Here is a 15969-nt window from a genome sequence, read left to right as displayed (position 1 = left end):
TACACCCCAACTGAAATCAAAGTCTTGTTCTGATGAATCCTCCCAGGTGGTTTGTTTTTTCACTGGAGGCAGGTGATTCTGATTTTAGACAGCAGAGGACTGCTGCAGTTCAGACCGTCCATCACAGCAATGTCATATTTAACTGGACACATCTGATGAAGTGGGTATTCACCCATGAGAGCTCATGCTCCAATACGTCTGTTAGTCTTTAAGGTGCCACAGGACTCTTTGCTGCTTTTACACATCCAGACTAACACGGCTACCCCTCTGATACTTAACTGGCTCAGTCACAGGCAAGTGATTTTAAGAGTGAGAACTGCCAGGATGGAGATTTTCTAAAACTCATGTGGGTCTTTCTTACTTGTTTAGATAAACCAGAAAAACTAGTTATCCCAGCTCCCAATAAAGCTTCCAAACCAGGCACTGGGAATTACAGCAGCCCCACCTTCTGTGCAGCCCGTGGAGGCTGCAGTGAGAGCGCCTACTTATCACCATTTCCCAAATAGCGACAGAGTCCCGTGGCACCTTATAGACTAACTAACAGACGTATTGGAGCAGGAGCTTTCTTGGGTGAATACCCACTTCCTCAGACGCATGTGGTGGAAATTTCCAGAGGCAGGTACAAATATGCAGGCAAGAATCAGTCTAGAGATAACGAGGTTAGTTCAATCAGGGAGGATGAGGCCCTCTTCTATCAGCTGAGGTGTGAACACCAAGGGAGGAGAAACTGCTTTTGTAGTTGGCTAGCCATTCATAGTCTCTGTTTAATCCTGAGCTGATGGTATCAAATTCTATAAGGTGCCACAGGACTGTCTCTTTTTACAGATCCAGACTAACACGGGAACCCCTCTGATACTTGATTTCCCAAAGCAGCTCTTCAGTTCTCTTCACACGTTGCTGATGCTCAAACCACGATTTGAAGACTTCAGTAACTCAGACATAGGTTAGGGGTTTGTTACAGGAGGGGGTGGGTGAGATTCTGTGGCCTGCATTGTGCAGGAGGTCAGACCAGATGATCATAATGGTCCCTTCTGACCTTAAAGTCTGAGTCTATGTGCCTAGCTCTCCCATGCCCACAGGGAGAGGCTACATAGACTCTTGCCACTAATCATTCACACAGCATCACACTAAGAACAGAGACTTTGGTCACTAACTGCAGAGAGATCTCTTTCTGCTCCTGAGGGCACAAAGGTATCTTTGACCCCTGCAAAATCATGGTGATGCCTCAGAAAAGCTGATGCACCTACTCATTAAGCCTGCCTGGGAGAATACATCTTGCTAGCTGAGCAGTCTGTTTACACCAGACCTTCTGCTCTTTTAAGTGCTAAACTCTTCTGCTGATTAATGCAAATGCTATTCTCTGCTCTCTTCATCCTCAGCAAATAGGGCTGCAGAAGCTTTCATATTCTACTAATAAGGCTGTGTGTGGTGAACAGCTCCCTACCCCATGCCAACAGGGAGACTACAGCAGCGACTTAGTTTCAAAACAAGAATCTATTACTTAAATTGGGAAAGGCTTTGAAACATGTAGGTCAGTACATACCAGCAAGAACAAAGGAAAGGGGAAAGAAAAAAAAAAAAGAGAGACTAGTGCACAAGTAACACCACTGCACAGATACGCTAAGCCCCAGTGAAAGGAAAAAGCGTGTCTGTAGCTAGAGAATCTGTGCGAAGGGAAGAGTTAGCAGCGAGACTTATTCTGCAGCCCATATCTGATCGAGGATATAAACACCTGTCATTTCTGACCTCTCAAGAAGCCTTCAGAATAACCGGCTGAAAAGCGAAAAAGTGAAGCTATCAGAGTGAGTGGCAATGACCGCCTTGACTTCACTCCCTGTACAGCCTTCTTCCTTGTCTAACTGGCATCTCTGTGTGATGAGGGCAAGGAGCTGGGATCACATGCTGAAAATTGGCTTTGACTGGCCACAGAATAATTAGTCGAGAAGTGGGTCAAGCGATTATCTTTGGCTCTTAGGAGAGACGGCATCGTCTGGGTGTTTGTTCTCCCCAGTTTTGGTAGTAGTAACCTTGTTTCAGAGGCAGGAATGAGTCATGGGGATAATTCCAGACATGCTACCCACGCTTGTGAACATTCGCTACTTGTTTTACGTAGAAATGCATTCTTGCTTACAGCAGCACATTTAAACTCACCCGGCTAACTGAGTACTCACATGCTTCCAGGCCATTCACCATCCCAGCCCCTTACCTTCTTCCCCATATTGATCGTAGACAGCTCTTTTCTTGGGATCACTCAGGACATCGTAGGCCTCTGCGATCTCCTTGAACTTTTCCTCTGCACTGGGGTCTTTGTTTTTATCAGGGTGATACTTCAGGGCCATTTTCCGATAGGCTTTCTTGATCTCATCTTCGTTGGCTCCAGACTGGAGCCCCAAGGCCTTGTAATAATCCTTTCCCATGACTGCGACGTTGCCTCCAGTCGAGTCTTTATTCCTGAAAGGAGATAGACAGTGCTCTGTAATGCATGTATTGCCTGACAACTTTAGGGGAACTGGCAATTCTCCTGCTCCCCACCACCAGACTTACCCCAGACCAACCTCATGTTCCCATCACAGCCATAGTCAGCTCTCCATAACCTTTGCCCAATTTACATCTTACACATTTTCTGTTGAAGTTTATGGATACAAAGTGCTAAGCTAGTGCACAGTAGTGTTATATGGCTGATCTGACTAATGTCGTCACATGAGGCTGTAACCTGAGGGTACATCCAGACTACCCGCCATATCGACGGGTAGAGATTGATTTTTCGGGGATCGATATATCGCATCTCATCTAGATGCGATATATCGATCCCTGAATGCACTCCAGTCGACTCTGGAACTCCACCGGAGCGAGCGGCGGTAGCAGAGTCGACACGGGGAGCCGCGGACGTCAATCCCGCGCCTTGAGGACCTGAGGTAAATCGATCTAAGATACTTCAACTTCAAATATGCAACTTCAGCTATGTGAATAGTGTATCTTAGATCGATACCTCCCCCCAGTGTAGACCAGCCCTCTGTGGCGGCTCTGCCCACCTACAAATGGGTGTGGGTGCATGGGGGAGGAAAGTCTAGGGTGATCATACAGCAAGTGTGAAAAATCAGGACGGGATGGGGGTAATAGGCGCCTATAGAAGAAAAAGCCCCAAATATTAGGATTGTCCTTATAATAATAAAAAAGGACATCTGGTCACCCTAGGAAAGTGTAAACTAAGCAGCCCCTCTCCCAAGAGCAGCAGCCTCACATGACTTCACTAGCAAGGTCCTCTGCATGCCTGGGTCCTCCAGGGAAGGAAGAAACCAAATTTCGAATGCAAAAACCAAGCAGAACTTTAACAAAAAATCCAAACCAATTTGAGGCGACCCTTTTGCCTCAGCGCTAGGGAAGGGTGAGAACGAAAGGGGCTTGCGTGCTGTGTAGTTCACCTTAAAGGAACTTGAAACATTTTGTTCTGCACAGTGATTGGCGTTCATCTGGGGATAAGTGCCTCTCACCACGCAAGAGCTGTAATTTGTATGTAAAGAAGACAAAGGATGATGCTGTTAGACAGAAATATCTTGTGATGATGGGAAGATATTTATAAAGTGTTTTCTAGCCTAGCTTGGACTATGTTAAGAGAGTCTGCAACTAACGAATTACGTAGCAATAAGTTAGAACTATCAGTAGCCCTAGGCATGGCTATGTCTCATATCCTGACACAGTGCAATGAAGTCAGCCACACACTGGATTCACTTTCTCCACGGCATAGGACACCTGGGTGGCACGGAACCCAGGAACGGGACTGGGGCAGACAATGGCATTCCACGGGCATCATGCTGAGGACTGAAAGCTGTCAGAGGCATGGAGAATCGGGAGAGCAGCTGGAGATGTCCATATGCTCAGAGATCTAGGGCAAGAGTTATGGCAAAGGCTCAGCAAAGCTTACATTTCTCAGATGTCTCTTCCCAATGTCCTGCTTCCGAAAGAGGCACATTGAGCACCTGAGTGAGGAAGGTGAGCGAGAAGGATGTTTGCGCAGAATCGATTTCCTGTTAATCAGTTACACTGGTAACTGGAAATAATTACCCTGTATGCGGCAGTAGCGATTGCTGGAAGCACACCCAGAAAGGCAGGGCTGCACACAAGTTGCGTAGGAGTTCTATTGTTAGAGACATAAGAAGGCCTCTGTGGGCGTAAAGAGCATCCCACAGCATTCTCCCAGCCTAGCTTCTAAATGCCAGCACGTTTCCGAACCCATACGCCCTCAAAGCATTCCAGCTTCTGCGCTAGCAGCACCTGCATTTCAAAAACCCACACAGACATTACCAGATTCTTTCTCCCTTGCCCACAATACCCGTCCGCTGGCTCCTAATACTTTGCTCACTACATACAATGGGACTGGAACGCCAGTGAGTGATGATATAGAGCTGAAAGCTGTTTTCCTAGGTAGCCAGGTGCTAACGTCTGATACACTGACTTTCCGCTCCATGCACACACACAATGCTTGTCCAGACTCTCAGCATCTTGCCATTAGACTACCATAACATCCTCTTTGCTGGCTTTGACAGACTCCATCTTCTCCTGCTCACATCAATTTAAAACGTGCCGCCACAATAATTTTCATAGCTCCTCGCTTGGACCACGACGCTTCTCTCTTTGCATCTCTCTGGTGGCTCCCTTTCTCTATCCTGCCAACAGAAAGTACTTGCCCACACTTTCAAGGCCCTTCATGGCCCATCCCCATCGTCTCTTATTCGCTAGTGAGATATTGAGCCCTGCCTCCTATTGGCCAGTGCTGCTGGCCTTCATCACTCACTTCTTAAGTCTTCAAACAAGCACCTGCTTGCTTTCTCCCACGCTGCCCCTCACACTGGTAGGCACTCCCCATACAGATACCCACAGCTATCTCATGGGCCTCCTTCACACTCTGCTTTGCCATGATGCCTACGACAAACCTGACAAGAATTAGGCAGCTGGTGTGCTAAGACCACGCCTGTCCTGCTGACCAACATTGAGTATATCTGCACTTCCAGGTGGAGATGTAAATCCCAGCTTGAGGAGACATACCTGTGCTAGCTTTGATCAAGCTAGTGGGCTAAAAAAATAGCAGTGTAGCAGCGATGGCATGAGCACCGGGAAGGGTTAGCCACCCCGAGTGCATACTGCCCAAGAAGGTAGGTCTGTACTTGGGGTGGCTAGCCCTCCTGCCGTGGCAGCTACCTTTCTGTTTCTAGGGTGACGATGTTTCCTCAAACTGGAACGTAGGTCTCCAGCTTGCTGTGCTGACAGACATCCCCTTGTCTTATCGTTTCCTTGTGCTTCTTCACCATCTGTTCATATCCACCTGCCGTCTCCCATGGTACACTTATGTTGTAAGTGACTAGAGCCAGATCATCCTTTTGTTGTGTCTGTACTAAGCTTAGTGAATGGGGTCTCAGTCTGTGACTGAGGCTTCCAGGCACTACTGCAATACAAATAAACAAACCAGACAGGCCAACGGTCATCTAGCTCAATATTCTGTCTGAGAGAGGGCCACATCAGATGCTTCAGAGGAAGACAAACCTCCCGTCATGCACCTAACCAAGCAAGGGCAAGCCACACAGAAAGAGGCAAATTTCTTCCTTCCTCTGAAGCATGAGCAACCTATGCCCTGAAGCATGAAGACTGAAAGCTCTGAATGTTATCCCCGTTGCTGTAACTGCAGATGCTATTAGCTTCTAACTAATCTCTTTAAGTACTCTCACCTCTGGATTAGTGGAACACAAAAGTGCAGGACTTGGCTCTTACCCAGTGCAGACAGTCCAACCCTGGGGAGGGAATTAACCTGCCAAAAAAGACTGATTCTTTCTGCCGGTCTCTGGCAGAAGTTAAAGATCCTAGACACACTTTTACAAGAGAAAAGGACAGTTCCAGTGTCCAGTCCCAGAGGCCTGGCCAATATTCTCTCTCTCAAAGACTCCTGTTTCCACAAACATGTATTTGTCCTCACAGTTTCTGCACCACTAGTACTGGGCTGTCTAACAGTTAAGACAGGCTGTCTAATAAAGCTGGCTTCTATTCTGCTCCTACAACGCTGTCACTGTAAGCTCCTGGGAGGGCTAGGAAGCATAGGGGAAAGGACTTGCAGGTCATGCAAGAACCTCATTTGATAGGTAATCACCATGTTCTAGTCACATTGTGGCTGCCTTCCTTAATGTCCTTCATCAGACTGGGGGAAAAGGAAAAAAGAAAATGTGCAGTAGCTTTTGATGCTGTAAAGTCTTTTGTCTGACTACTGCCCATGCTCAGAGAGGCTTTTTCAAGCAGGACATCTGAGAAAAAGCAGCATGCAGAGATTTCCCCAGAAAGGTGCCCAGAGTAGGGGCAGTTATATGACCAGTCTCAGAGAACATCACAAAATCTTGCAGGTCATTCAGTGGGTGAGCCACATTTCTGACTCAATACTGCATGGGTGCATTGATAAAACACGACTCTGACCCTGTAACAGCTCCCCTCCCACCTTCCCAGAATCAGCTGTCTATTTCCACAACTCTTCTGCCAGATTCTGCTGGATCAGACTTTCTAGATTCCCATTTAACTCTGAATCAGCAGGGAGGCATTCTGGGCCACAATTTTAAAAATAGACATGATTTTACTGCCTGATATTTCAGGTCCCAGCTGAGGTGGATTGAATTCCAGAAATTACTGAACACCCATCCTTGAACATCAGGGACTTCTCAGGAATTTCAAGTTGGTGACTCAAAAACGGAGGTGCCTCAAATCACTAGCCACTTTTGAGAACCTTGGTCCTAGCCTCTAGCATGGCATCAGACAGTGCTACTTCTGGGGTCAGAGAGACAGCTGGATATTAATCCTACTATGTTCATGTAAAGCAGCAATCCTACATGGATGGATGATGTCATAAGATTTTCCATCTCTAATTTCTGATTCTGTGGTCATGACATGATAACAAATGAAGTCAGAAGACCATTCACAAGACAAAGATGGGTGCTGATGGAGAGCTCTTTGGTTTGTAACATATTTGTCTTCAATGAGCATTTATGGAGAATACACAAGCATGAGACAAGCAAACTGACTTACCGAAACTTTAGAAACATATTCAGTGTCCAAGCACTCATTTTTAAAGGCTCTAACTTTATTTTAAACATCAAACTGGAAACAAATTCTTCAACGCTGACAGTTACCAAGACTTCTTCTGGTCTGGAATGGGTGGTGGTACGGGATGGAGAGAAGAGAATGACTCACTCAGAGCATAAGCAACCGCAATGGCACTCAACTCTACAATTGCTATTCTGACAGCATGGAAGAGATTCCTCCATAAAGAATGAAGCATTTCCTATTCAGCGGAATGGCTCTGGACCTACGCTGAACTCCGCTCTGAGACAAGCCAACACAGTTCTAAAATGGGAAGGATGGAAGGGTTGACTGCTGGAAACAGGACTTCCAAGTGAGCTGAGCAGTTCAGAAAGCAGCCTCCATGCTTGATGAAAAAAAGCTTTCCTTTGTGTGCTTTCTAGCAGCACTAAGCAATCCCCTCCCCATTACGGAACGGGGAAGAAACCATTCAATGAAGTCACTTGACAAGCAGTAATTCTCCCTAATTGGTTTCTTGCTGCTTCCTTGGACTGAAAGAGCACTGGTCCTTATAATTCAGGCTGCAATTCATTATGCACAATTCCCAGAGTAAGACCCTTCTATTAGTCGGCTCGGACGTCCATGTCGTTTATAAACGTGGTGTCAGAAACGATGAGGTGGCTCTGGAACTGTAGCAATGCTGCTCTACCCCAGAGCCGGTTACCTACCTTTATCTTCTCTAATACAGCCACCCACTGCAGTTAAGCGGGTAAGAGGATGGATGTAGTTAGAGTGGGGAATACACTGTCCCCTGGCTTCACCAGAAATTAATTGTTTGATGTCTCAATTGTGTCAGTGGCACTTTTACCCCACGGACAAAACAGAAAGAGAAAGTGTCGCTGTCCTAGTTTTCTAAGTCAGAAAAAAGTAACATTAACTGTTTTGGACCTCCCTCTCCTCCCCTTTAAGACCTCAGGCTCAGAGTATGCCTGTTTCCTGCCGGCATGCTATATTCACTGCTCTGCCCCTTCTCCCCCACCCCTCGAGCAGAAAGGTGCTTGTGAACACGGCGTTTTCAAACAGAGGGACTCCCCAAATGCAGATGCATTTCTAATGCTCCCATCACGGCAGCATCTGAAGGATGCTTCTTTCAGAATGGGTATCACAGAACTTCTTAAAAGTCACCTTCATGCATGTGTTTATTGCTCTCACTGCAGGCCACCAGTAACACTGAGATTCTTCACTGTCATTCAGGATCTCTGATAAAAGACCAACTGCAGGATAATAACCAATGGGTATCCTCTCAACAAGATAGCAAAGGTAGTTCCGATTGTACAGCATATCGCTCATTTAACAGAGAGAGTTCTGGCTGCCTGCACAGTAACACAGCACTAGCAGAGCGCTGCTTCATGCCTCACCTGAGAGAATACTGCTTCAGAAATTAAGTCATTGCCATAAGCAAGCCCGTACTTTCTTCTGTTGTTAACTCCACACTAACACAGGACTGTAACACGCACTCAAGTATTGGTGGTCACAAATGGAGTACATTTAGATACAAAATGCCCAGAGAGATTTGCAAGTTAGCAAAACAAAAAACAAACACAACCCCCCTCAAACAATGTGCGATGTTCTGTCCCCTTCAAACAATCTAACACAAACTGCTGAATTCTAGAGAAACCCAGACTAGCCAGCTGTTTAGAACCAGGGACAATTTCACGCTCACTGAATGATTGTTATTTCATAAAAACAAGGACATCAATTACACACTGATCAGCGAGGCAGGACAGGGAAAGACCCACATGCACCTAAGGAATCCAAGACAGACAACAGAAAGGCAGACCCAAACTGACACAAGGGTTTGCAACTAAACAAAAGTTTCTTCATCTTACATCTCAGAAATAAATGAGAGCCTCTAAATCAGAGAAGTATTAAATCAGAAGATACCTCTCCATGCGACTCCAGAAGAGCAGAATTGCTGGCATGTCCGCAACGGAGACACCTGCAGCTCGATACCAGCAGCCAAGCCCAAGTTTGGTAAGGCTGACAGGACAGCCTTAGTGAGGAGACTTCACCAGGGCAGGGAGAGCCACCAGTGCCCAGGCTGCCTGCCAGCCTGGAGTAACCATCCCGAAATGTCATGACTACACCAAGTGAATCATCGCTAGTTCCCACACAGCGCAGCCCCCAAAGCCCCCTCCTCCCCCTGCTAGTTAATTCCCCCGCATGGAACCGGGCTGGAACACAGGGTCCAGGGATGTGAGAGCAGTAATGAGTTAACCCTTCCCCTGCCAGAGCCTCCCACACAACCAGGGGCAGCATGTCACCAGCAGCAGGCACATCCCCTGGGGAAGGGGGGGGAGAGACAGGGCAACACTCTGCCACCACTGTAATGGATACATGGAAGGAACAGGATGGTGCAGCAAGAGGGAACCTGACACTCAGACGTGTGCCATCCAGCGCCCGCTGTTGTCATGGGGGGCCCTGACACTCAGCCCCATGGTCCCCCCTTCCAGGTGTGCATGTTGGGGGGCCCTGACTCAGCCCTGTGCCCTTCCCTGGTGTACACATGTGAGGCCCTGACACTCAGCCCCAGGCCACCCCCCCTTCTTGGGTGGGCTTGGGGGGGCCCTGACACTCACCTCCAGGCCACCCCCCCTTCCTGGTGTGTCCCCCCTCCTGAGTGTGCACATGGGAGGGTTCCTGACACAGACCTGTGCTCCCCCTTCCCGGGTATGTGCATGGGGGGCTCCTGACACAGCCCCATGCCCCCCCCTTCCTGGGTGTGCGCGAGGGAGGCTCCTGACACTCAACCCTGTGCCCCCCCTTCCCGGGTATGCGTGTGGGGAGTCCTGACACAGCCCCATGCCGCCCCCTTCCCGGGTGTGCACATGGGGGGGGCCTTAACACTCAACCCTGCCCGCCCTTCGTGGGAGTGCACGTGGGTGGTCCTGACAGCCCCGTGGGCTCCCCCCTTCCCAGGTATGTACGTGGGTGGCTCCTGACACTCAACCCCATGCCCCCCCTTCCCGGGTGTGCACATGGGGGGGCCTTAACACTCAACCTTGCTCCCCTCTTCGCAGGAGTGGACGTGGGTGGTCCTGACAGACCTCTGGGCTCCCCCCTTCCCGGGTGTGCACATGGGGCATCCTGACACAGATCTGTGCCCCCCTTTCCCGGGTATGCCTGTGGGGGGTCCTGACAGAGCCCCACGCCCCCCCCTTTCTGGGTGTGCACAGGGGTGGTCCTGACACAGCCCCACGCCCCCCCCTTTCTGGGTGTGCACGGGGGGGGTCCTGACACAGCCCCACGCCCCCCCTTTCTGGGTGTGCACGGGGGGGGTCCTGACACAGCCCCACGCCCTCCCCTTTCTGGGTGTGCACGGGGGGGGTCCTGACACAGCCCCACGCCCCCCCCTTCCTGGGTGTGCACGGGGGGGGTCCTGACACAGCCCCACGCCCCCCCCTTCCTGGGTGTGCACGGGGGGGGTCCTGACACAGCCCCACGCCCCCCCCTTCCTGGGTGTGCACGGGGGGGGGTCCTGACACAGCCCCACGCCCCCCCCTTCCTGGGTGTGCACAGGGGGGGGTCCTGACACAGCCCCACGCCCCCCCCTTCCTGGGTGTGCACGGGGGGGGTCCTGACACAGCCCCACGCCCCCCCCTTCCTGGGTGTGCACGGGGGGGGTCCTGACACAGCCCCACGCCCCCCCCTTCCTGGGTGTGCACGGGGGGGGTCCTGACACAGCCCCACGCCCTCCCCTTCCTGGGTGTGCACGGGGGGGGTCCTGACACAGCCCCACGCCCCCCCCTTCCTGGGTGTGCACGGGGGGGGGTCCTGACACAGCCCCACGCCCCCCCCTTCCTGGGTGTGCACGGGGGGGGTCCTGACACAGCCCCCCCTTCCTGTGTGTGCATGGGGGGGGGGGTCCTGACACAGCCCCACGCCCCCCCCCTTCCTGGGTGTGCACGGGGGGGGTCCTGACACAGCCCCACGCCCCCCCCTTCCTGGGTGTGCACGGGGGGGGGTCCTGACACAGCCCCACGTCCTCCCCTTCCTGGGTGTGCACGGGGGGGGCCCTGACACAGCCCCACGCCCCCCCCTTCCGGGGGGTGCCACGGGGGGGGTCCTGACACAGCCCCACGCCCCCCCCTTCCTGGGTGTGCACGGGGGGGGGGTCCTGACACAGCCCCACGTCCTCCCCTTCCTGGGTGTGCACGGGGGGGGCCCTGACACAGCCCCACGCCCCCCCCCTTCCTGGGTGTGCACGGGGGGGGGTCCTGACACAGCCCCACGTCCTCCCCTTCCTGGGTGTGCACGGGGGGGGTCCTGACACAGCCCCACGTCCTCCCCTTCCTGGGTGTGCACGGGGGGGGTCCTGACACAGCCCCACGCCCCCCCCTTCCTGGGTGTGCACGGGGGGGGGTCCTGACACAGCCCCACGTCCTCCCCTTCCTGGGTGTGCACGGGGGGGGGCCCTGACACAGCCCCACGCCCCCCCCTTCCTGGGTGTGCACGGGGGGGGGTCCTGACACAGCCCCACGTCCTCCCCTTCCTGGGTGTGCACGGGGGGGGCCCTGACACAGCCCCACGCCCCCCCCTTCCTGGGTGTGCACGGGGGGGGTCCTGACACAGCCCCACGCCCCCCCCCTTCCTGGGTGTGCACGGGGGGGGGGTCCTGACACAGCCCCACGTCCTCCCCTTCCTGGGTGTGCACGGGGGGGGCCCTGACACAGCCCCACGCCCCCCCCTTCCTGGGTGTGCACGGGGGGGGTCCTGACACAGCCCCACGTCCTCCCCTTCCTGGGTGTGCACGGGGGGGGTCCTGACACAGCCCCACGTCCTCCCCTTCCTGGGTGTGCACGGGGGGGGCCCTGACACAGCCCCACGCCCCCCCCCTTCCTGGGTGTGCACGGGGGGGGTCCTGACACAGCCCCACGCCCCCCCCTTCCTGGGTGTGCACGGGGGGGGGCCCTGACACAGCCCCGTGGGCTCCCTCCCCCCGGGAGTGCGCGGGGGGGACACTCCGGGGACGCCCCCGCCCCCCCGCACTCACCGCTCTCGCCGTCCCGGGACGCCGCGGACACTGAGGCTCCGGCAGCAGCAGCCGCCACCTCCCCCCGAGCCAGCCGGGCCGTGACGTGAGGGGAACCCGCCCCCACATAGCAACTCGCCCGCCCACCCACCAGCGCGCGGCCTGCCCTCGCAACTCCACTGGCTACTGAGTCTGCCAATCCTGGCATCGCTCCACTCTCATTGGTCTGCACGGGGGGGCGGCTCTCAGGCGTGCCGCCTGGAAACGGCCCGGATCGCCTGCCTCTTCCCAGGTGCGATTGGCTCACTTCCCTGGCAATCACACTCTAGTGCCCGCCTACCACCCCCTCTCCTTGGTCGGAGAAACCTAGCACCGCCCATAGCGACTTCTTATTGGTCAATCTGGCGGCTCCACAACCCGCCCTGCGCTTTCTCATTGGCTCCCCTAGCATGCCTCCAAGTGGAATCCCTGGGGAATCTTCTGGAAGTCCTGTGACATCACTAGAGAGGGATCCTGTGACATCACTGGGGGGAGCCTGTGACATCACTAGAGAGGGAGGGGGCCCCTGCGTGTTATCACTGTGGGGGGTGCAGCCATGTGGGGGTTGAGGGGCTGGTTAGAAGGAGGTGGCAGCGGCAGCGGGGGCAGCACCTGCTGAGGGCTGGGTGCCAGGAGCCTCGCCCTGCGGCGTGGTCCCTACAACCTGTGCACCCCAGAAAGCCCCACGCAGGGCCCCCAATCACCAGCTTTAAAAAACTAATACATCTGTGGGTGTTGATTGGCCGCCTGGTTTCTGAGCCGTGTCCACGTTTTTCTCCACCACCGGCAGGGCCAGCATACGACTCTTTTAATGATGAAAGCTGTGCTTGTCGCATGGTAACGGGAGTCCAGGAGCAGGGACTTTAAAGAAAATACCAGATATTGCGAGACTCGTTAAAATCATGAGTGTGGGCAACGCTGCCATGGCCCTATGAGGGACTGGGTTGCTGAGATCATTTACTGTCCCAGTCAACTTCCTCATTGCTGGTTCAAATCCACACTTGGCCTTTAACATCTCCGCGCTTCTCTGCTTATCCACTCTCGTTCTCTGCTGCTTTTCCGTCTCCCGCCACAGCTGGACATTGTGCTGGCTTTCTCCACATCGCCAGCTCTCACCATTTATTTGCATCAGACAGTCATTTGATTTGGAGCCTCACAATATTTGATATTTTACGTAAAGCTCCAGGTCCCGGAGACATGATTAAATGAGAACCTCAGCTAATATTTAAAACCAAAGTAAGTTTCTAGCCCTCCTGGTTGTTGGGTAAAGCTTGAAAATGTGACCCAAGTGCAAACTAACATTTGGGGTTGGCACTGCTGCCCTCTGCACAGGGCAGATTTCACCTGTATAGGCTGACTTTGGCCATGCATGGCACGATGAGCTTTTTAAAAATAGCAAATTCTTATTTTTTTTTGTCTGAAGAAGCACAAAGGATTCTGGGGTGTGGGATCAAAGTCAAAGTCGAGTAGTTCTGGAGTTGCAGGTGAAACGAGATTGAGGAAGATCGCTAAAGCACTGGGATGAGGACAACTTTGCTCCTCAGGCCAGAAGTGAAAGAAAGCCGGTCCGGTCCGGTCCGGCACACCGCCAAAAGCCAGGACGCCGTGCTGGACCGCATCGGCGTACCGCCAAGAGCCAGGACGCCGTGCCGGACTGCATCGGCTTCTGCGGCCGAGATTTAAAGGACTTGGAGCTCCCCACAGCCACAGGAGCTCTGAGCCCTTTAAATCCCGGTCCCAGCCAGCCGCCAACGCTGCAGGTGGGATTTAAAGGGTTCTGGGCTCCCTGCAGCCACAGGAGCTCTGCCCCCTTTAAATCCCAGCCCCAACCCGGCAAGGCTCGGGGCTCCCTGCAGCCGCGGGAACCCCGAGCCCTTTAAATCCCAGCTGGAGCTGCGGCAGGGATTTAAAGGGCCCGAAGCTGCACAGCGTCCGGAGCCCCGGGCCCTTTCATTTGCCTGTGAGCCCCGGGGGCTCCCAGTCATCTCTGCAGCTGGGAGCCTAGGGTTGATTTAAAGGCCCTGGGGCTCCCAGCCACAGCCGGTGCCCCAGGGCCTTTAAATCTTGAGAGGCCCCGCCTCTTCTGGTTGGGCCACGCCTTTTCCGGATAAGGCCACACCCCCCTCAGGACTCCAGCAGTACTGGTAAGTCCCGTAAGTTACTTTCACCCCTGCCTCAGGCACAGTAGAATTTTCTCCCACAAGGATAAGACGTGTGTGTGCAGGATACAGAGCATCCTTGGGGGCTGGGCTGAGCCTGGAACAAACACCCACAGATACTAAGGACCCTCACAAACCGTTTTCTGCTCCCTTAATCACAGAACAGCACATACCTATTAAAAACGCAGCGGCCTATGAAACCAAATTGCTCACTACACACACAATCTCTCCCTGGGGAGAAGATGAGAGAGTGAACCAGGTTAGTTAGTCACATTGCTTAATGCCCCAGGGGAAGGCACTCAAATACTGTGATACTGAAGGTGAGATAAGAACCTGTACAGAACAAAATGTAGGAGTAAATGTGTGAGCCTCAGAGATCTCTTGGGCCATTGTCATAATCCACTTTCTGACTCCCTGTGTCTGGGAGCAAGTAAATCATGTAAGTCTCACTTTTCAAAAATAGCCAGTGACATTGTATTTGTATTTGGGCGTCCAACATGAGACAGAGATTCTGAGCCTCTGTAGTTCTCATTGCCTTCGGCTGCAGCATCTCTGAAATTCAAGTCCTAGGTGTCTTGAGTTGGCCACTCAAGATCAGAGACCACATCTGAAAATATTGGCCCTAACTTTTGTGAACCTCGGTGGACCAAGCTGTAAAACAAGAATAATAGCTAGAGCTTTGGTGAGTTACAAATACAGCTAAATAAAATCACTGAGTTCTCCCCTGGCGAAACTTCGTAATCATTTTATTCAAGCGAAGATAATCTGTGCTTTCCTGAGGTGATTCCAGCTACCTGTTTTTTTGCATTACAGCCGCCCCTAGAGTTCTCATCCAGTTTGGAGCCCCACTGTGTTAAATGTTCTACAGACCTCTAGTGAAAGAAAGTTCCTGCCCCAAAGAATTTACAGCCTTTGGCCCCAGTCCTCGAACTGCCTGCACATGGGCAGAATCCCTACACCTCCATGGTACCCCACTAACGTCAGTCTGTAGGCTGCCCATACAGTGCTCATTGCAGAATCGGGGCCTTAGTGGAAGGCAAGACAAGCCATAACAGATGGATGAATCATAGAATTAAAGGGTTTGAAGGGACCTAAAGGGTCATCTAGTCTAACCCCTTGCCAAGGTACAGGATTTGTTGTGTCTAAACCATCCAAGACAGATGGCCACGCAGCCTCTTTATAAAAACCTACAGTGAAGGAGGTTCCATGACTTCCCTTGGCAGTTTGTTCCATTGTCCAACTGTTCTTACAGGTAGGAAGTATATCCTGAGATTTAATCTAAATCTGCTGTGCTGTAGTTTGAACCCATTGCCTCTTGTCCTGCCCCCTATGGCAAGAGAGAACAACTTTTCTCCATCTTTCTTATGGCAGCCTTTCAAGTATCTGAAGACAGATCTCACGTCTCCCCTTAATCCCCTCTTTTCCAAACTAAACATACCCAGTTCCTTCAGCCTTTGCTCATATGGCTTGAATTCCATCCCTCTGCTCATCCTTGTCACTCACCTCTGGATCCTTTCCAGTTTCTCTACGTCCTTTGTATACAGCAGGGACCAAAGCTGGCCACAGTACTCCAGCTGAGGCCTAACCAGCCCAAGTAGAGAGGTACTATCACTTCCTGTGACTTTCATGCTTTGCCTCTGTTAATGCAAACTAAAAGTGCATTTGCTTTGTTTTGCAATGGTATTGCAT

General features: G+C 52.4%; 1 protein-coding gene across 3 annotated transcripts in view; it reads right to left on the bottom strand.

The window, feature by feature from the left end:
- DNAJB5 (DnaJ heat shock protein family (Hsp40) member B5) overlaps nt 1-12185 on the bottom strand; it is a 31435-nt gene extending 19250 nt beyond the window's left edge. The window contains exons 1-2 of one of the 3 annotated variants that reach the window (XM_030567102.1): nt 12104-12185; nt 2207-2451 (exon numbers count right to left, since the gene is read on the bottom strand). In XM_030567102.1, the coding sequence (XP_030422962.1) occupies nt 2207-2417 (211 nt within the window). In that variant the 5' untranslated portion in view covers nt 2418-2451; nt 12104-12185. Of the gene's footprint in view, nt 1-2206; nt 2452-7056; nt 7229-8994; nt 9168-12103 lie in introns of those variants that run through there. The other 2 variants (XM_030567101.1, XM_030567099.1) reach the window with 2 other exon arrangements.
- Nucleotides 12186-15969: the final 3784 nt, after the last annotated feature.

Source organism: Gopherus evgoodei, chromosome 6, assembly GCF_007399415.2.
Source record: "Gopherus evgoodei ecotype Sinaloan lineage chromosome 6, rGopEvg1_v1.p, whole genome shotgun sequence".
Taxonomy (NCBI): Eukaryota; Metazoa; Chordata; order Testudines; family Testudinidae; genus Gopherus; species Gopherus evgoodei.
Note: the sequence above shows the minus strand (reverse complement) of the source record. Positions and strands in the feature narration are given on the sequence as shown.